This window comes from Podarcis bocagei (assembly GCF_964188305.1).
Source record: "Podarcis bocagei genome assembly, chromosome: 8".
NCBI classification, from domain to species: Eukaryota; Metazoa; Chordata; class Lepidosauria; order Squamata; family Lacertidae; genus Podarcis; species Podarcis bocagei.
Genome location: NC_138133.1, coordinates 83,384,048 through 83,406,359, shown reverse-complemented (window position 1 = coordinate 83,406,359; position 22,312 = coordinate 83,384,048). Strand labels below are relative to the sequence as shown.

General features: G+C 47.4%; 1 protein-coding gene across 3 annotated transcripts in view; it reads left to right on the top strand.

Annotated features, from left to right (window-relative positions):
- The window catches only part of ZFAT (zinc finger and AT-hook domain containing), an 81,831-nt gene that overhangs the window by 23,879 nt on the left and 35,640 nt on the right, over nt 1-22,312 (top strand). For all 3 annotated transcript variants that reach the window (XM_081204368.1, XM_081204370.1, XM_081204369.1), the window contains exons 6-9: nt 585-2,029; nt 6,064-6,296; nt 19,821-19,908; nt 21,984-22,133. In XM_081204368.1, the coding sequence (XP_081060494.1) occupies nt 585-2,029; nt 6,064-6,296; nt 19,821-19,908; nt 21,984-22,133 (1,916 nt within the window). The remainder of the gene's footprint in view (nt 1-584; nt 2,030-6,063; nt 6,297-19,820; nt 19,909-21,983; nt 22,134-22,312) is intronic.

Here is a 22,312-nt window from a genome sequence, read left to right as displayed (position 1 = left end):
CTCTTTCCTCCCTTTCTTCTTTTTGGTATTTTTTTATCTCTCTTCTTTAGGTTAGTTTAGTTTTTCTTGCATTTCATGCTGAAAACATTCAATAAAAATTGATTAATAAAATACAATAAATTCCCACAATCTAATCTGGCAGAGAGATTTTTTGAGAAATGTACCCTCCTCTCCACTGGTGACATGGGGCTGTCCAGAACTGAGCACACACTTTTAAGATACAGATTCTAGGGTTGTCAAGAGTTTGTTTAATACCCCCAAGTTAGAAAAGAAATAAACATTGAGCTCAACCTGAAAGTGGCTGGCAGCCCTCTTGTTGGCTAGCTAGTTACTGAACAGCAGCAAAAGGCATTTCTACCAACTTATTCCTTGGAACTGGGAAAGTACCAGGGTGGGGGATCAAGTAAAACTGGGAGAAAAGTTGCCTCCTCCCCTTTCTGACCAACAGGAAGCATGGAAGGGCAGAGATGGGAAAAACAGTCATCCACTCAGCCCCAACCAACCTGGTCTTGAAAGTTGGCCGACGTTTGCATGCTTGCCTTAGCGGCGTAAGCGATTTGTGTCTCAATCCCGTTTCTCTTTAGGTTGGGCGCAACCCAGCTGAAGATCTTTACCTGCGAATACTGCAACAAGGTGTTCAAGTTCAAGCACTCCCTCCAGGCCCACCTGAGGATCCACACCAACGAGAAGCCTTACAAGTGCTCGTTCTGCAGCTACGCCAGCGCCATCAAGGCCAACCTGAACGTCCACCTGCGGAAGCACACGGGGGAGAAGTTCGGCTGCGACTACTGCCCCTTCACCTGCCTGAGCAAAGGCCACCTCAAGGTGCACGTGGAGAGAGTCCACAAGAAGATCAAGCAGCACTGTCGCTTCTGCAAGAAGAAGTACTCGGACGTCAAGAACCTGATCAAGCATATCAAGGAAGCGCACGACTTGCAAGACAAGAAAGTGAAGGACGTCTTTGACGAGCTCCGGCTGATGACCCGCGAAGGGAAGAGGCAGCTGCTGTACGACTGCCACATCTGCGAGCGCAAGTTCAAGAACGAGCTGGACCGCGACAGGCACATGGTGGTCCACGGGGACGAGAGGCCCTTCGCCTGCGAGCTGTGCGGCCACGGAGCCACCAAGTACCAAGCGCTCGAGCTTCATGTCCGAAAGCACCCGTTCGTCTACGTCTGCAGCGAGTGTTCGAAGAAGTTCGTCAGCTCCATCAGGCTCCGCTCGCACATCAAGGAAGCACATCGGGACTTGCAGGAGGCTTCCGTTTTTAACAGCTCCATCAACCAGAGCTTTTGCCTCCTGGAACCGGGAGGGGACATTCAGCAAGAAGCCCTTGGGGAGGAGTTGTCGCAGACCGCGGCTGAGCTCTCGCTTTTAAACTCAAAGGAGCTGTGTATACCGAAGAAGTCGGGCGAATCGAGTGCGGCAGAAGGAAGCCAGGATGAGGACCCCGGTGGCAATTTGGAAACTTTCCCTGCTCCTCCTGTAGAATCTGATAGCTCTCCAGTTGCAAGCGGAACAGATTCACAGTGCCAGCCTGCGGCAGAATTAGCCTCGCCAGATGCGTGCCCAATTAGCGCTTCGGATGACCTTCTACAGAAAAGTGCTCCTTCGGCTTTGGATGAAGCGAAGACCCTCCCTGAAAAGGACTTGTCTCCTGACCGTACATTAAATTCGAAAGGCGAATTAATGCAGATTTCTGGAGATGGGAGCCCCAGTATAAACCAGAACGAGCAAGTTCTGCAGTGTGCTCCTGTCCCTGAAGAAGAGGGCCAAACCCTCTGTCTTGGTGCTCAGGAAGCTGACAAGTCAGCTGCTGAAAAGGCAGACTCCCCCACGCCAGTGTCCCATCCGGAATCCAACACCGCCATCAGCGAGAATTCAGATTCTTGCACATTGCCTTCAGAGAATCGGACCGGAGCTGCGGCCTTTATGCAGATTTTGGATAGTTTGCAAAAACGGCAGATGAATACCGCCTTGTGTGAGAAGATCAGGAAAGTCTACGGAGACTGGGAGTGTGAATACTGTGGTGAGGAGTATGCAGAGTCTGGGGGGTGGGGGAATAAAATATACAAGGGAATCCAGGCTTATGTACTTCCTGGCTTACGTAGTTTTGTGGAAAGCTTTGGTGGGGTGGTTGTTTTTTTTTACTTCCTGCTGAGAAAAACAAAACAAAAACCAAGTTCGCTTCTGTGTTAATAGATCAATAGCTGTGTGCACTCTGGAGGTGCAATGGGGCAGACTGTTCTCTTCCAGCGAGAGGGGCTATGTGCCAGGTGCCAGGTGTAATAGCGGGGAAAGAGGCAGGCAGCAGAACTAGTGAGAGCAGTGAAGCTAAAAAGAGGTTTGACAAGCTGGAAAAGAGGAGCTGGAACAGGTCAGAGCAGGAAGGATAAGGCAGGGCTATAAACTGCACACCTGAAAGGAGATTGCAGCATGGACAATCATTTTACAGAAAGAGATATATGCAGTGGAATGGGCAAGAACCAGTCATGGTGGAAAGGGGCAGAGCAAGATTAAGAGCCACTAAAACTATCTGAGTTTGGGGGGATTCACTGAGCACAACAGAGGAGCAGTGGATCTCAGGACCTCTCTCGTATTTATTTGCCCTATGCCAGTTTAGTGGCCTTTCCAACTTATGTCTTGACTAATAGCCCTGATACCTGTGCATTTTGATTTGACACCTTGGGTGTCTTCTTGTGGCGAACAGTTTAGGAAGCTGCTTAGGAAGTTGAGCCCTCAGCGAGTCTTATTGTGTACAGTGGTACCTCGGGTTACAGGCGCTTCAGGTTACAGGCGCTTCAGGTTACAGACTCCGCTAACCCAGAAGTAGTACCTCGGGTTAAGAACTTTGCTTCAGGATGAGAACAGAAATCGTGCAGCGGTGGCGCGGCGGCAGCAGGAGGCCCCATTAGCTAAAGTGGTGCTTCAGGTTAAGAACAGTTTCAGGTTAAGAACGGACCTCCAGAACGCATTAAGTTCTTAACCCGAGGTACCACTGTATTAAATTTATATACAGCTCTTCATCTGAAGATCTCGGGACAGTCCACAGCAGGAAAACAACCAAATAGAACCACAAAGTACACAATGAAAACAAGAACATAAGCAAGGCAAGCCAAATAATCCCCTTCCCACATTCCTGGACCATAGTAAGCCTCAAGAGTGTGTTATGCTCAGATCCTATGTGTGGGATTCCCATGGACATCTGGTAAGGCTCTGTGAGAACAAGGTGCTGGACGAGATGAGTCTTCGACCTGACCTTACTATGTTGAGACTTCACACATTCTCAGCACGTGTTCTTCCACTAAGCTGGATCAGCTTTATTATCCCTCCCACCCTGTCCTTCCTGTCATTGTTTGCCTGTTCGTACATATCTACATAAAGGTAGATTAGGTCCAGTTGTGGCCGACTCTGGGGTTGCAGCGCTCATCTTGCTTTATTGGCCGAGGGAGCTGGTGTACAGCTTCCGGGTCATGTGGCCAGCATGACTAAGCTGCTTCTGGCGAACCAGAGCAGCGCATGGAAACACTGTTTACCCTCCCGCCAGAGCAGTGCCTGTTTATCTACTTGCACTTTGCCGTGCTTTCAAACTGCTAGGTTGGCAGGAGCAGGGACCGAGCAACGGGAGCTCACCCCATCGTGGGGATTCGAACCCCCGACCTTTTGATCAGCAAATCCTAGGCTCTGTGGCTTAACCCACAGCGCCACCCACGTCCCACATATCTACATACTCCACCTTATCTAGCAGAGAGCCTCTTCCACCCCCTTTCCCAATTCCTGCAGCTGCAGGCTGCAGTTTGCCCTCAGCTCTAACACATCTTGTGACGAGCCCACTGTGCAGCTTTTGCACACTCGCTCTTGCCTTCGTTTCTGAGGCAGCCAGACTCTGTTTCAACGTCCCCTCCCACAGCCGCTGCAGCAAATTTCAGTCTCCTCTTGTGCGCTTCCCTAGGCAGTACTCTAGGGTCGCCAGTTCTGCTAATAAAGTCTCCTGATTCAAATGCTTTCTGAAAATTGCATTTCATAGGGACTGCATCCATTAAGAGCAATTCAATTAGTGAAATACCTTTCGGAAGGATTTTTCATCAGGGATGCAATTGGCAAAGGATCGCACATTAACTGTGCCCCATTGAGGTTGCTCTCTTTTAGGAAATAACAATTAAATGTGTGTCACAGGCAGCGTTCTGCCTACATTAACTGGATCAAAGGGAATTTTAGCATTTTTATTAAAAGGTGAAATCGTGGGCATGAAAGAGTATTGTTTACGCAGGTCCAATGCAGGACGTCCAGCTGTATCAATCACTTTCCCCCCGCTTGTGTTAGATTGAGGCCTCTACCAAGTCAAGGAGATGGAGGCTAGATCCTGGAAGCAAGGGGAGGAAAGAGGGAATGCATTGAAAAAGCTTCCCTACTCCTTTATTATCTTTATTATCGGATTCAGGTCTTATCACATGCCCTGCTTTGGCCTGTTGCTATTCAAACGGCTTATTTGGTTGCACATGACATGTGTGTGATGTTACTGGGTCTTTTATTTGGCTAGAGCAGGGGTCGGCAAGGTTTATCTTGCCTGTGCCGGATCGGTCTCATGGAGATCCCTCCATGGGCTAGATGGTGCATGCACGTGAGCGTGCGCGCCTGTAATTTTTGGCGTCTGCACTTGCGCAGACGTGATTTCCAGTGCCACGGAAGTGAGTCCCCGCGCTGCACCGGTTTAGCACAGCACATGAGCGGGCAGCGCGGTTCGGCAGCGGCTTGTGGGCCGGTCTAATGACCTCCGCAGGCTTCTTCCCGCCCATGGGCCTTAGGTTGCTGACCCTGGGCTAGAGCTTGGTGGCCATGCATAGGCTATATCCCAACTTGAGGCCTGTAATGTTTCACTCACAATCCCTGGACAAGTGACATTGGCAAGTAGGAAGGGGCTATGTCAATATGTATGAAAAGAGGTATTCTCTGCCTGTGGAGTATACTATAAGAGACACAGCTTAATACAGCTTCTTAATGTAATTGAATACAGATTCTCAAACCTTTATTGGCATATGTGCAAGATTCCAGTAGCGTTCAATACAAACAACAACAACACTCATTCAAAAAAACACCAAGCCCTGCATCTAACACTTAAATTAGTGTTGTACAGCATTCACAAATCCTTATTGCATGTTGCAGAAACCTGGCTACTATCTCTATCCCATCCCCATCCTGGGTAAACATAAGGAAGGATACCTTACATTCGTCTGAATTCCAGTCCCTACAAGCAACCAACTGATTAATAAACTTAGGTCGAATTGCCTGATAACAGGGGCAGAACAAAAGGACATGCCTGGCTGATAATTGAATACAGAGCCCTTCTGGATCAGGCCAAAGTCCCAGCTGGTCCAGCATCCTGTTCTCACAGTGGCCAATGAGATGCCTCTGTAAAGCCTTCAAGCAGGCCATGAGCACAAGAACTTGCAGTTGCCAGCAGCTGGTACTCAGAAGCATATTGCCTCCAGCAGTGGAGCTAGAACATAGCCATCTTGGCTAGCTGCCATCAAAAGACTTAACATCCGTGAATTTTGTCCAATGCTCTTTTAAAGCCATCACAAGTTGATGGCCATCAGTTTAGCAACAGAACATTGTGCTACGTCTGGGTTGTGCAAGGATTCTGGTTTCATTGTGGGCTCAAGTTCCTAACTAGCTTCTAAGTCGTTTATCATAAGCGTAAACTACTATTTTACTTGATCTGAGCTAAGTAAAGGCAAAAATGATGGTGCATACTTTTTCCCGTGACATGGGCACACTTCTTCAGCCATTAGATTCACGAATTAACTTCTGTTTCAAAGCCTCAGGATTTTGCAGCCATTCACATTTGAACCATTGGCCTCATCACAAAACACAGAAGCCTGTCCCAATAATGATTCCCGCCCCTCTCTGCTCTAAAAACCATCACTGCTACTCAAGATGGAGTCGGGATTTGAGCCTCTGCTTAACTTCATCTAGCGTTTTGTTCATTACACAAGGCTTGAATGGAACACTCTTGAATGCATCTCATTTACTCTCTTTCATGCTTTAAATTGTTCTTTCCAGGCAAGTTGTTTTGGTACCAGGTGCATTACGACATGCACGTCCGCACTCACACGCGAGAGCACCTCTACTACTGCTCTCAGTGCAGCTACTCATCCATCACCAAAAACTGCCTTAAACGACACGTCATCCAGAAGCACAGTAACATTTTGCTGAAATGTCCCACAGAAGACTGCGATTATTCCACCCCAGATAAATACAAACTCCAGGCCCATCTGAAAGTGCACACGGAGTTGGTAAGTCTGAATCCTGGGCAGTTTTTGTTTTCTTTTTTTAAAGGGAGAGAGTTTCTGTACAGGGAGATAGTTTCAATCCATGAAAATGACCCCATTGTTTTCCACTGTACATTTTTCCTTTTTTCAGAACACAGGTACATTTCTGATGTTTCTCGGCTGCCTGGCTCTTTCCTGCTTATTACTGTACTGCCTTGTTTGTGAAACAAAACATATATTTCTCTGTGGTTTGCACTGTCCATGCAAAGCCCCATTTTAGGCACGAGAAAGTCTGAATTTTGACAGGGTTATTGCATGTTAAAGAGCAAAAGACTGTCCTTAGAACGTGGCATTGTATGGGCAGTGTTATTCATGTGCAACCCTTACAACGCCAATTCCCCACCAAGGTATCCATGTACTCTGAGCAATTATGTAAGGGAAACATGTTTGCATTGGCTTGCTTTGCCAATAAGTATGCAGAGCCTTACCAGGACGCAGGTGGCACTGTGGGTTAAACCACAGCGCCTAGGGCTTGCCGATCAGAAGGTTGGCAGTTCAAATCCCCATGACGGGGTGAGCTCCATTGCTCAATCCCTGCTCCTGCCAACCTAGCAGTTCGAAAGCACAAAGTGCAAGTAGATAAATAGGTACTGCTCTGGCGGGAAGGTAAATGGCGTTTCTGTGCTCTGCTCTGGTTCCCCAGAAGTGGCTTAGTCATGCTGGTCACATGACCCGGAAGCTGTATGCCAGCTCCCTCAGACAATAAAGCGAGATGAGCGCTGCAACCCCAGAGTCGTTTGCGACTGGACCTAATGGTCAGGGGTCCCTTTATCCTTTACCTTTATGCAGAGCCTTAGAGACCTTAATATCAGCTAGAAGCACTGCCATGACTGTATGCCATGGTACACTGCCTTTTCACTTTCAGATCACTCCCTTTTGAGAGTCAAACTTATATTTTGGAGCTGGGGTGAACCCAGTTTGGGGTTTTTTTATTCTGCTTTAACTGCAGGCTTTACGTTTTATGAGCTGACACTCAAGGCCTTGGAATACAGGAGATTAGAAAGTCAGCAGTTAAGCCTCATCAACTAGGGCCCTCATGATTCCACCTTCTGAGCAGCTTTGGGAATTACAATTTCAGAAGAGCAAGAGGAAATTTTCTCAACATTCTTTCTTCTTTGCTTCCAGGCTGTGTTTGTACATTTTTCTTAAAAGCACGAGTTAAACGTGATACACCTTATGTTTTCAGATCTCTTTTATGCTGACAGAAGGTGGGCTGTGGGCCAATATCTCCAACAGTTAGAATTTCTTATTAGGGGGGAAAAAATAGGTGAAGAACAGAATAGTTCACCTCCTACTCTGACTAACTGCTGTGGTTTCAGAAGCCGCAGGATGGCTTTTCAGAAGGCAGCGAGGGACTCAAAGCCAAAGGAAGGGATCCGTCTATAAATACACACCGTCTCATTAGTATCATTTCACTTCAGCAAGAGGAAAATTTTCCCTTTAAATTTGTTTTTCAGAGAAAACTTGTGGTTGTTTTTAAGGTCATTTTTCTTGACCTCTGTTTGCAACATTTGATTTCGCACAAGGTGCAAGGCCCCCCACGAGCGTTCGTGTGCATCAGAAAGTTACCCACAGCTTGTACTGCGATTTAATAATCTAGCACATTGACTGAAAATAGCAGGGAAGATTTCTGCAACTGCCCCGAGAGAGAGGAGGGAAAGAAGACAGCCGCCAAACATCTGTTACTAGGAATGATGGTTGCTGCCTTTTTCGCACCAGGTTTTCTCTTCTGCCTACCCTTAGGCCCTGCTGAAAAAGCAACAGTTGTGTTTATGGCAGGGTCCGTCACACATCATTTTGGTCCTGCCAAAAATCTAGTATCTCGTGACAGCAAGGAGATATGGCAACAGACTTTGCCTTTAAGGCCACAGGTTCCCCCACCCTTGCCTTAAAGGAGGACACATTTTTATGGTGTGAGGTTTTTTTGTGACAAGTGCATTAGATGTAGCTGTTAAAGTAGTAGACCCTTGACTACAAACGCTTATGCTTCCGTCAGATTGTTAAAGGACTCCTTTGTCATTGTCACCACATTAGGCTAAGCACAGTTACTCTTTGGGGCAAATTGTTCCTAGCCATTGTGTCAGCAGGTGCCCCCCCATAAGGAGGAAGGAAGCATTGCATGTCTCCTTCTTCCTCCTCGTCTTCTTCTCCTTCCTCCTCCTCCTCTTCCTCTTCTTCAATCACTCGTAGCCGAGTAAGATTGTCTTCCATAAACACCATGTTAACAATGAGTCTGTAAGTGACTGTGGAGGCCAATTCTGGATCCACACGTCCTTCCACAGTGGGGACATTGGTTTCCGGGCGGGAGCTGATCATGGTGTGGATTTTCCAAGCATGCCTTCCTCTTAGCGCGTTTCTCCCTTGCGTCCTGAGTTCGAGCGTCTTCAAAGCCCATGACACCTTTGAAAAAGGATGCTCTCCAACTGGAGCACTCACAGGCCAGTGTTTTCCCAATTGTTGGTGTTTATACTACATTTTTTTTAAAGATTTGCCTTGAGAGAGTCTTTAAACCTCTTTTGTTGACTACCAGCATTACGCTTTCCATTTTTAAGTTTGGAATAGAGTAGTTGCTTTGGAAGAGGATCATCAGGCATCCGCACAACATGACCAGTCCAATGAAGTTGATGAGGAGGAAGGAAGCATTGCATGTGTTCTCCTGCCAACCCACCTGCTTTTGGCTGGCATGAACCATCAAGCTGTGCATCTGTTTTCATAAGGAGCGTGTTGCTTTCCCTTGAAACGTAAAGATTTATAGGCCCTGGTCCAGAGATGCTTTTTAAAGGCACCCTAGGGTTTTTTCCCCCTTTTGAAGGTAAATCGTTTGTACTCTATCTCTCTGGATGGGAAATCATAGTCCAGCTGCACACCAAGACTCCAGGTGTCAGGTAACAGAAATTCTCCATGGGGTCACTATCTAACGCAATATAAGGCTAGGAATTGGAATGGGAGAAATAATGTACTAAACAATGTACTAAACTCCGCCTGCCTTACGGGGCTCTGGGAGGCTCTCACGAGATTTTGAAGGGCTGCCCGAGTTCCTGCAAGATCTCACCAGAGCCTGGTAAGCAAGGCAGAGAGATTTCTCAAACTTAGGTCCCCAGCTGTTGTTGGACTACAACTCCCATCATCCCTGACCACTGGGTCTGCTAGCTAGGGATGATGGGAGCTTGATCCCAGTTTGAGAAACAATGCCTTAAAATCTCTTTCCGCTTCAGGAAAAACCCGGTGCCGAAAGAGCTTTCAAGCTCTCCACCTTCTGCATGTTTAATTTGTGTGATATCAACGGCCTGAAGTTGAAATAGCGGAAGTTGGACGGGTGTGAATTGCAAGTCCACAATAATGTGTTTTTTTGACTGACAGAGGGATGAAAAAGACAGCCAAGAGAATCATGTCACAGTGATTCTTGGACTGTACCATTCAGTCTGCAGTTCATGGCAAGGAATTAATGTTTGACTCATCCACCCTACTAAAAAGCTCTGTGCCCAAAGATGACTGACATGCCAGGGAAAATGTTCTCCCTTGGTGTGCTCTAGGTGGTGGCTTTGTTTGTTTTAAATGAGAGAGGGCGTTCAAGCATGATGTTCCTCTGCTTGCGGTCTGGAGTAGTACAGCTCAGCAATACATTCTCTCTGCCATTCTCCTGATAGCATGTGTTTATCTCCAAAGTCAGCTTCTGATGGTCCATTCCTTTGCTTTGAAATTGCAATGTCCGGAGGAAGGTAGAAAATGGCTGCTTGCATGGAAAGAGGACCTGAAAGCACCTTTCAGCCTGAAGCTTAAGTGGGCTATGTTTTAAAATCGGTTCTTAATGCGAATGCAAGACCTGCTACAACTGCAGGGCAGGTGCGGTTTGTCTTCCAATCCTTTCGTGCATTAACAGAATCCGTGACACACAGAGAAGTTCAAACGTGTTTGTTTCACAGGGCAGGTGCAAGAGGTTGCACTGTTTGAGTCACTGCCATTCCTGTTCATCATTGTCCTCTCCCCGTTCACCCACCTAACCACTGCCTCTGTTCGCCTTCCACATCCTCCTTGGCTCACCCTAGGAAAGGACAAGGGGGTCTTTCTTCAGAGTGAGGCATTCTGGCTGAGGTGCCTGAGACTACAAGAATGGATGGCGGCTAACAGATTAAGGTTGAATCCTGACAAGACAGAAGTACTGTTTTGGGGGGACAGGAGATGGACAGGTGTGGAGGACTCCCTGGTCCTGAATGGGGTAACTGTGCCCCTGAAGGACCAGGTGCGCAGCCTGGGAGTCATTTTGGACTCACAGCTGTCCATGGAGGCACAGGTCAAATCTGTGTCCAGGGCAGCTGTTTACCAGCTCCATCTGGTACGCAGGCTGAGACCCTATCTGCCTGCAGACTGCCTCGCCAGAGTGGTGCATGCTCTGGTTATCTCCCGCTTGGATTACTGCAATGCGCTCTACGTGGGGCTAAATTGAAGGTGACCCAGAAACTACAACTAATACAGAATGCGGCAGCTATACTGGTGACTGGGAGCGGCCAACGAGACCAAATAATATCGGTCTTGAAAGACGTACACTGACTCCCAGTACATTTCTGAGCACAATTCAAAGTATTTGTGCTGACCTTTAAAGCCCTAAACGGCCTTGGCCCTATATACCTGAAGGAGTGTCTCCACCCCCATCGTTCTGCCCAGACACTGAGGTCCAGCTCTGAGGGCCTTCTGGCGGTTCCCTCACTGCGAGAAGCCAAGTTACAGGGAACCAGGCAGAGGGCCTTCTTGGTGGTGGCACCCGCCCTGTGGAACACCCTCCCTCCAGATGTCAAAGGAAAAAACAACTACCAGACTTTTAGGAGACATCTGAAGGCAGCCCTGTTTAGGGAAGCCTTTAATATCTAAAGGACTATTGTATTTTAATATTTTGTTGGAAGCCGCCCAGAATGGCTGGGGAAACCCAGCCAGATGGGCGGGGTATAAATAATAAATTAGTAGTAGTTGTTGTAGTAGTAGTAGTATTGTGAGAGAGGACCTCTGTTACCACTATGGCTTTGCTGCAACACCTATAGAGGCTCTATAAACTTTAAAAAAGTTCTAAGTTGAAAGAGCATTTCCAGAAGGGTTAATGCAAACGTTCTCTAAGCCAGCTTGCCCAGAATGCCTCCCTCTGAGGAAGGACTTATTGGCTCTTTCCTAGAGCAAGGTGGGAGAAGGCAGAAATCCTTGCGAAGTGGGGTGAGCAACTGGGGACAGTAAGAGGGGGCTGGGAGGAGGCGGGGGTGTTGCCTGACAGTTCACTGTCCCCCCAAACCTGCTGCCTGAGACAATTGTCTCCGCTTGGCTCATGAAAGAGCCCTTCTTGTAAGGTTGCACATGGAAGTGTTTTGAGAAGTAGAAAAAGCACAAAAGGCCACAAAACTATTATTAAATTTTGTATGCCACCCTATACCCATAGATCTCAGGGAGGTTCATATCATAAAATTACAATATATATTTGTTGTTGTTTAGTCGTGTCCGACTCTTCGTGACCCCATGGACCAGAGCACGCCAGGCACTTCTGTCCTCCACTGCCTCCCGCAGTTTGGTCAAACTCATGCTGGTAGCTTCGAGAACACTGTCCAACCATCTCATCCTCTGTCATCCCCTTCTCCTTGTGCCCTCCATCTTTCCCAACATCCGGGTCTTTTCCAGGGAGTCTTCTCATGAGGTGGCCAAAGTATTGGAGCCTCAGCTTCAGGATCTGTCCTTCCAGTGAGCACTCAGGGCTGATTTCGTTAAGAATGTATAGGTTTGTTCTTCTTGCAGTCCACGGGACTCTCAAGAGTCTCCTCCAGCACCATAATTCAAAAGCATCAATTATTTGGCGATCAGCCTTCTTGATGGTCCAGCTCTCACTTCCATACATCACTACTGGGAAAACCATAGCTTTTACTATACGGACCTTTCTTGGCAAATATATATATATAAAACACATAATAAAACTCTTGTTTGCTTCTACATTACAAGAGCTCTTATTGACTTTCTGTCCCTTTCATCGTGCAAGGAGGGAAATGCAGTCAAAAGTGGGCCTAATTAATTGCCACTTTGCGACACATCCCAAGGGTGAGGTAACACATTGTGTGCAGCGCAAGGTGAAATGTGTTGGCAGAAATGTATAGAAAGCCTTGAACAAACATTTCCAGCGCTCAGATTAGTTTCCAGCAGCTCGACATTAGCAGGCTTCTCCGTTTCACACTTGTAAGTAACAAAGGGAACAATATTTTGAGCCATTGGGGAAATAATTGTGGCAACGAGTGGGGAGATGGGACTGGGAGTGCAAGAGAAGAAAACGGAGTTTTAATGGAATGTTTGACACCTCTGGGGGCTTTAATAGCAGCTTGGATCCCTGCCCAAGTGAATAAATAGCTCTCACCGTTGTTCGTGCCTGGCCATTGTGCTCTGACACCAAACAGAGGTGTATTTTTGTGTGTTCAAAGGTTTCATCTCCCCTTCTAAGTGGACAAGTACGTTCTCAAATATACCAATAAGCGGTACATTTGGGACACCGAAGTCGGGGTCAGCGCAAGGCAAGGAACCACCCGAGGCAGGTGCTTCTGCATACACACCCTCCCCACGCTTGCTTTTGAATCCTAGAATCATAGAGTTGGAAGAGACCACAAGGGCCATCGAGTCCAACCCCCTGCCAAGCAGGAAACACCATCAGAGCACTCCTGACATATGGTTGTCAAGCCTCTGCTTAAAGACCTCCAAAGAAGGAGACTCCACCACACTCCTTGGCAGCAAATTCCACTGTCGAACAGCTCTTACTGTCAGGAAGTTCTTCCTAATGTTTAGGTGGAATCTTCTTTCTTGTAGTTTGGATCCATTGCTCCATGTCCGCTTCTCTGGAGCAGCAGAAAACAACCTTTCTCCCTCCTCTATGTGACATCCTTTTATATATTTGAACATGGCTATCATATCACCCCTTAACCTCCTCTTCTCCAGGCTAAACATGCCCAACTCCGTTAGCCGTTCCTCCCTTAGCCGTTCCTTTGCGCTAGCAATCTTTCCCCATCCACCTGTGTCATTTTGAAGAATGGGATCCTTCCTCAGAACAAGGTATTCCAGGAAAGGTGGCTCAATGTCATGGCCCTGTCAGGCGAGGAATGCCCAGAGTGAGGAATTAACTATTGTCAAAAGCACGCTTGCAAGTTATGGAAAGGCAGTTCCATCAGTCCTACTTCTCCCAGCTACTCCTAGGTGTGCACCTGAAGAGGCAGTTGGCACAGCAGGGAGGTCCTGCTATGGACCTCAACTTGTGTATCTCCCCTAACTGAGCTTCACACAAGCAGGCAAGGACTCTGCCTGTGTGTCACCTTCTACTCCTCCCATTTTACCCCTCTTCTGGTCCTGGGAGACAATGGAGCAGAAGAGGTGGAGGAGGAGGTGTGGAAGCCCTTGATTCTACACTAGCCAGTCTCTGACATCCAGGGGAGTGCATGCACCACCACTTTCAATGAACTGCTTTTAAAAGGAAGTTCTTGCCAGAAAGCTGGAGGTTCAAGTTTCTTCCACCACCTGAGTTTGCCTAATGGAAGTGCCTGTCCTGACCGAGGCGATAAACCAACTGGGCTGTTTCAGTTCTGTAAAGCGAGCAGAGGCTCATATTATGGGGTGTTCCTTTCTAGAGAGGAGAAAACATTTCCCGCAAATAGAAAACTCGCGTGTCAAAGAACTAGCTTTTTAAGGAACTGAGGTTCCTGCTTTGTGAACCTGACATCTAACATTCCCTGCAAAGTGGTGATTTTCTGTGCAGGGATAGATCCTGTGTTATACCCCCAACCCCCCAAAAACCTAAAAGTGTTGGACAAGGATGAAGAGTTTGCTTTTTAAAGCTGGTTCCGAATTAATGCAGATTCACCAGGTGAGCATATTTGCTGATGCACAACCGCGGCTGATGGCAACTCTGCCACTGGAGTACTATAGGGGTGTATCTCTGTGTAAAGTTGTATAACGCATTGTACCATGACAGACAACTATCCGAAGCCACCTTTCGTGTGACTTGGGCTTGTCATTGTTTCTCAGTCCCTCTGCCACCTGTTCCCTTTGTTGTTGTTTAGTCGTTTAGTCGTGTCCGACTCTTCGTGACCCCATGGACCAGAGCACGCCAGGCACTCCTGTCTTCCACTGCCTCCCGCAGTTTGGTCAAACTCATGCTGGTAGCTTTGAGAACACTGTCCAACCATCTCGTCCTCTGTCATCCCCTTCTCCTTGTGCCCTCCATCTTTCCCAACATCAGGGTCTTTTCCAGGGAGTCTTCTCTTCTCATGAGGTGGCCAAAGTATTGGAGCCTCAGCTTCAGGATCTGTCCTGTCAGTGAGCACTCAGGGCTGGTTTCCTTCAGAATGGATAGGTTTGCTCTTCCTGCAGTCCATGGGACTCTCAAGAGTCTCCTCCAGCACCATAATTCAAAAGCATCAATTCTTTGGCAATCAGCCTTCTTTATGGTCCAGCTCTCACTTCCATACATCACTACACCTGTGCCCTAAAGGAAGTAATAAAGTTTGCCAAGTTCTTTTCGTTTGCAACACGCTGCTATCCATTGCCAGTAGCTGTGGCAGTCTAAAAGTATGTTGCCTTTGTTCACGCCCTTCAGAAAGTCTTGAAAGACATTTCCGAAAGGCGAAATTCTGTAAAGCAGGCCATATACTGCTCTCTTCCTTGCCGAGGGAAAAGGCAAGTGCCAAGAATGTGACAGGGAGTTATTGTAAAGGGACCCCACCTGAATCCTCGAGAAGAGGTTCTGTCACCATGTATGACAAGGTCACTGTGAGAAGCCCCTGTTTTGCGTTGGAGGCTTTCTTTGGGATTCCCCGCTTATGACCTGGGCGGGCTCAGGCAGGCAGAATCTCAGACCAAGAAATTCATAAGGGCCGGCTGGAAGAGTGACAGGGTTAACTCTGAAGGATTAGCGTAGCAACATGTTCTCCAGGCAGCGGTGGGAAAATTCTGCAAAAAACCACCAAATGACTGATACTGCTGCTGCAAAGTTTTGGCTGGGAATTCCCTTCTTGAGGTTGAGACAGGTATAGTCTAAGGACGCTGCCGTTGAGAAAAACAGCACATGGGCACATCTAAGCAAAATAGTCATAAATGATTTTTTTTTGGGGGGGGAGGGAGATTGAACTGTGAGAATGGTAGCATTTAAACTATTCTTTCTTTTTTTGAAAAAACTGGATGCCTTTTGGTTGAGCATGCAGCCACAGAGGCAAGGAGACGCTCTCCAGTGCAGGAAACAGTCCTGCAGATAGAAAGGAAATTACCGTAAAATTGTGCACCCAAATCTCAAACCAGGCAGCTGCTCCAGAAGGACACCATGTTTGTTGGAACAGCTAAAAAATAAATAAATCAAGGCCCGTTCTCGTGTTGCCGCCCTCCAGAACTCTTGAGGAGGTACACGAAGAAGGACACCAGATGATGATTTGAAATATTTTAACATAGAATTATAACCACCACCCATGTGGAGCTGTGCCACAAGCAGCCATTCAAACAGTTGTGTGAATTGAGCTTTTGTTTCGCCTTAACCGCTAGAACGCTGCGCTAGATGTGGCAGCACAGACCAATGCTTATAGAATTCCTGTAGCTCAATAGGACAAGGCTGCCTGGTGTATTCTTGTTTTTCTTCTTCCTTTGGGGAAGCTATTCTTCTGATGGAAGCATGGAATGCCTTGGTTTAGAAGCAAATGAGGGATGAACTATCCCTGTCAATCCGAACCTCACTAGGAACTTATTCCATGATGGGGTGATCTTAACACCGCCTACTACCGAACCATTCCCAATCCACGCTGCTGCAAAAACCCAATAGTGGGCATTACTTGCTGTGTATGTAATCCTGCTTTACACAGATGAGGGTTTGTGTGCAAAACACCAGCTGTGCATTGTGGAATGAACTACAAATACAGAGACACTTTGACAATGATTGGCAGCCAGTCCAGATTTTTTTCGCTCACCCATGTTAAAGCTCAGCAATGACAGGCAATGAAGTTTAAATGATGGTAGCATCTTCTGCGTTCCCTTTGTGGACACAACTTGCATCCTGTCACTTCTCTGCGAGGCCCGCACGTTTTTGTCTCTGTGCCTCTCTTGGCATTTTGCTTTTCCAGGAAGCAGATTTTGGCATTTGCAGAAGTGCAGCAGCACGACTCTTCCAGCCTGTTAGGGTTCCCCAGGGCCCTCGCTGAGCTAACTCCATATGCTCAGAATTGAGTTAGAGTCTCAAACTCATCAGCTTGGCTTCAGAATTATTAGCTCTGGAATTATAATATACTTCAGCTTCTGTGTATTTTATTTTCCGGTTCCTGAACCATCTGGGCCCTGTTGTGCATATATGGTCTCTCTCTCTCACACACACAAATAGAAAGAATAGTCTTGGGACTTGGAAGCCATTGCCATTAGCTTCCTTTTGCTCTCTCAGATGACATTGGAATGAAATGGCCCAGAACTCAATTCCTTAGTAAAAATTTCCCGAAGAAAGCCATTTCAGTGTAACAGGCCCGTTGTGAGGGAGCTGTCAGTCCTCTGTGACTTATCCACTTCCGAGAGACTCACAACATCAGTGCCTTAGACAAGGCAAGAATCCAAGGGTCTGCTAGATTAAGTGGTGTCAACAGCAGCACTGTTGCGCTGAGGAATGCCCAGCACGCAGGCCGAAGGTGGCATGCAATCCATCTTTAAGGACTGTCAACATATCTTCTCTGTTCACACCTGTACATCAGGGGCACAAAAACCTCAGGCCTGGGACAAAAGGTGACCCTCAAGCCCCCATCTCAAAGCAGTGGCACTTCCCCCAAAAATCCAAATTAAGACTTTTATCTAATTACCAGTGGGAAATGCTTGCTGTCCAAATAAGGCTAGGCACTTCCTTTAAAGGTTCCGGAAGCTGATTCAACTGTCCTTGCCACCATTCAGTCCTGTGCATGGCTACAGCTATGCAAGAACATCCTGCTTAAACCAAGGCTGCTTTCTCTTTTGCTTTGCAGAGGCACCGCGTTAACTGCTCAGAGCAGTGCCAGGACAGACACATAGTCCCAGGGCGCATGCAAAGTTCCAGCTGAAGTTTGAGCTTCTAAGTAGCAGCACACAAAGCCAGAGTAAATAGGGCTATTATTACTTTTTACCTGCCTGTTAAAAGCTTCCAAGGGCAGGCTTGGGAAGAAAAGCCATAATCGGGGCCGCCAAGCTCCATACAATCGTAGACGGAGCTTAGGAGCCAGACAGTCAATAGTCCTGGTTAACTCTGCATTACAGCAGGCCACCAGGGAATCAGCTGAGAGGCCATCAACATGGCTAATGCATCCCCTACCACTCTCTGGAAGCCATTTGGCTCCATTAAGTGGCGGGGGTGGACCACTCGAATCAGTCCTACCTCCCTGCGGAGGGGAAGGATCGCAGAGAAGTCTAGTTGTACCAGGAAGTGATCTAACTGTGGCACTTCTTTTGTTCCACTCGAACTTGGTGTCAGATCACTAAGGTAAACCCCAGATCTAAGGCATGTCCATGGCTGTGTGTAGGGCCAGATTTATTCAGGGACAGCCCCATGGGGGGCATGCTTTCAAGGAGTCCTGAGCAGCCCCTTGTAAAGTCATGTTGGCATGGATGTTAAAATCACCCAGGACCACCAAACTAGGTGTCTCCAGGAGAACATCTGGCACTGCCTGAAGCAGCTCGGGCAGGGAATGCTTGGTGCGGCAGGTACACCGAAAGGAATCTTGTACTGCCCCTATTGCCCACCTTCCGGAACATGCACTCAGAGAACTGTGTCTCCCCAGTAGAACACCTGGTGAAAACCAAGAACTTTTTACGAATCACTGCACCCACACAACCTGCGGCGCTGGTGGACAAGCAGCAGCAAGAACAAGCCCAGCTTCCAGGTCAATTCCTCCACCCACAATCAAGTCATGGATGGCAGTGGTCTTATGAATCACTGGCCTGCCATTGCATTGCTCTAGTAATGCACCTGGAAGAAATGTTTTAGCCCTGTCCTCACCCTGTTGGAAGGGATGCGGGTGGTGCTGTGGGTTAAACTAGGACTTGCTGATCAGAAGGTCGGTGGTTTGAATCCCCGCGACAGGGTGAGCTCCCGTTGCGCGGTCCCTGCTCCTGCCAACCTAGTAGTTCGAAAGCACAAGTGCAAGTAGATAAATAGGTACCGCTCCGGCAGGAAGGTAAACGGCGTGCAGCGTTTTCCGTTCGCCAGAAGCAGCTTAATCATGCTGGCCACATGACCTGGAAGCTGTACCCCAGCTCCCTTGGCCAATAAAGCGAGATGAGCGCCGCAACCCCAGAGTCGGCCATGACTAGACCTAATGGTCAGGGGTCCCTTTACCTTTACCACCCTGTTGGACAAGGTTTCTACACCCTTGTGCAAATTACGGTAATTGAAACAAACAATGTAGTTTATTGTACAAAACTCACATATACATGTACAAAACTCACATATACGTACATTAGTAATGGATATGTCCTCCGCTATTTTTAAGCAGCATTTGAACACGGTTTCGCATGGAGTCTACTAGTTTTGAACAGTCACTGTTGATTTTCAGATCCCTGTTCCACACTTGAATCAGAGCCTGAATGAGCTTCATAGTTGTACAGTCTACAGCACGGAGGCGACTTTTGCATATAGCCCACAAATTCTCAATGGGCTTTATGTCTGGGGAATTCCCTGACCAATCAAGTACCTGCATTTGCTGCCCTGTCATGAATTTCTTCACCATTTTCAATGTGTGACAGGGGGCTAGGTCCTGCTGCAATATCCCAGTACTGTCAGGATATCTCTTTTCCAGCTCTGGAATAACTCTCTTTTGTAAAACCTCAGTATATTGTGGTGAGCGCATCATTCCTTCTATTGGCTGCAGGCTTCTGACACCATAATGATCAACTGACTTTTTGTGTTTGTTTTGAGTACAGGATTACGAGTAAGATAGAAAACATGCTTTGTTTCAATTAATTTGCACAAGGGTGTATGTGCAGAGAATGGTTTTTCCTTTTAAGTAGAGAAGCAATCAAAACCACAGTCTGAAAGTCAGCTCAGGAACCTGTACATGGGCAGGTTATAAACCGAATAAGCAAAATGGGTCCATTCTACCATGCTGATCCCACCTCATTTTTCCTGCCTACGTAGATTGAATCACATATGCAGCTTGTACGTGAGTTGGAGAGGTAGATCATGTTTACAGAGACATACAGGCATGCACGCTTCAAGTCAAAAGCTGTAAATCATTCTGAGATAAACTATTTTGTAACGAAGCCTAATTTTCTGTATTTCCTTTGGTGTACCTCATCATGATAACTGCTCTTGCTCTTCATAACGCCAGCTGAAATTGGCATCCGAGGCTTCCAGTTATCACCTTGTTGGGAGCCATATATTACTCAGCGAGTAATGAGTTTAGCAATCAGCTCAGTGAACTGATAACAGACACTTCCTCTCCCTCTCTCTTTCTCTCTCTCTCTCTCTCTCTCTCTCTCCCTTTCCCCCCTTCAAAGGACAAAAAGAGTTATTCCTGCCCTGTGTGCGAGAAATCTTTTACCGAAGACCGACTTATAAAATCACACATAAAGACAAACCACCCAGGTAAGACGAGCCACATTAATGGTCTTAAATGTAGCGTAATTGTGGAGCCTTGCTCCAGACTAAGCAATGGATTTTAGCTGTGTTGTGTATGCTGGTTATCGTATGTGGAAAACAGTGGTCCAGCCCTATAGAGTCCTGATACTACAGGTGGTTCCTTAGTCAGAGCAGCTCATGGTTATTAGTAGCAACAGCAGCAGCAAACTCCTGGTGCCTCGCCTCACCTTGCTTGCCTTATTTTGAACTCTGCTTGGCCCTGGCTCTACACCCAATCTGCATGCTCTAGCCTTTGCCTTGCCTGCCTGGACCATTTCCCTTTGCTTCAGCAGCCAAAAACCAAAGAAGAAGAAGAAGAAGAGTTTGGATTTGATATCCCGCCTTTCACTCCCCTTCAGGAGTCTCAAAGCGGCTAACATTCTCCTTTCCCTTCCTCCCCCACAACAAAAACTCTGTGAGGTGAGTGGGGCTGAGAGACTTCAGAGAAGTGTGACTGGCCCAAGGTCACCCAGCAGCTGCATGTGGAGGAGCGGAGACGCGAACCCGGTTCCCCAGATTACGAGACTACCGCTCTTAACCACTACACCACACTGGCTCTCAAAAAACAGACCCCTGCTGAGGCCTGACGCTTGGCCAATCCAGAGGCTTCATCCTGCCTGCCAGTAACAGGAGGTGATATTCCCAACCCCTGTTCCCCTTTTAATTCTGAAGAAAGGCCTGACCACTCAATCCAGATTTGGCCCATGAGGTTCTCAGTTTAGGCCCCAAGATCCCTGGCAATGACCCTGCAGGGTCATCTCCATTTGAGTTTTTGAATAATAATAAATTTTATTTATACTCCTCCCTCCCCAGCTGAGACCAGAGCTCAGGGCGACTAACACAATACAACTTAAAAACAAGATTAAAATACAACATTAAAACGCAGCCTCATTTCAGTAGAAACTGAAATCAAAAAACTTTTTGGGGATGAAAACGTCAAATCTTCACCAAGGCCAACTATCCAGACTGGTCCTGCATGGGCCAGAAAAAGCCAGGGAAGTCCCCAATTAGGAGTTCCATCACAGAAGGAAAAAGGGAAAAAAGAAAGAGAGGGAGGGGATCAAGTTGATTCCAAGCCAAAGGCCAGGCGGAACAACTCTGTCTTACAGGCCCTGCGGAAAGAAATCAGATCCTGCAGGGCTCTGGTCTCATGAGGCAGAGCGTTCCACCAGGCCGGAGCCAGTGTTGAAAAGGCCCTGGCTCTGGATGAGTCTAATCTAACTTCCTTAGGGTCCGGGACTTCTAGGGTGTTGCTATTTATGGACCTTAAGGTCCTCTGCGAGGCGTATCGGGAGAGGCAGTCCCGTAGGTTAAGCAGAGGTTAGATGGCCATCTGTCATGGATGCTTTAGTTGAGATCCCTACATTGCGGGGAATTGGACTAGATGACTCTCAGGGTCCCTTCTAACTCTGCAATATACACTCAGCATATGCATCTTTTTAAAAGGCATGCAATTAGCTTGACCACTACACACTCTTGGGACTCAGCAACGTGGTCCCATCACTTCATTATTTCTAGTTGATTATAGCCTCACATCTGTATTCTCAGGCCTTTTGGTGTTGTTAATGACCTGCCTGCTTGGGTATTTTGGGCTCCTCCGGAAATCCCAGGTGAAACCTTAAGCAAATGTTATGCGCCTCTCAGAGAGCATCGAAGCTAATAAATGTTTGGTAGCGAAGCTGCCCGGTTCGGTATTGGCCGCCTGAGAGTGTTCCCTGCCAGAAAGGAGGAAAAAAACCACCCATTTCTGCAGCAATGGCGCAACCAGCCTCTTAATTTGTCACAAAAATAGCAAGCACACAAAAGCAATGGCCAGTCCTTGAAAAAGCTGTAAAATAATGAAGCAGTTTCCTTAAGACTGCACAACCCCACTGGAAGGCTGGTGCAGAGAGAGGTAGGAAGAGAAAACAAGGAAAAGGAAGCCTATTGAAAGGATGTGGCAAGGAGCAATCTAAATATTATGTTTTCTCATTATTGTCATGTGTTTTCTGAAGGCTAAAGCTCCCCCCCCCATGTGATTTTTTTTTCTCCCCCTTCTCCAGAGGTTTCCATGAACACCATCTCCGAGATTGTTGGCAGGAGAGTTCAGCTGAAAGGGCTGATAGGAAAGCGAGCCGTGAAATGCCCCTATTGCAATTTTTACTTCATGAAGAATGGATCAGACCTTCAGCGTCACATCTGGGCCCATCAAGGTAACTGCAGCGTAGCTGGCACTTAATCTGTTTAAAAATAGCGATCACTTCCTGACACGCCGATGCTCCGGTTATGGCCCAGCTAGACGCATGGAATTCCACCACACAATTTACTAGCAGCTGTTTCGGGTGAGGGGTCTTTGAGGTTAGGGACCATGTCACGCAGCTGGTGTTTTCCC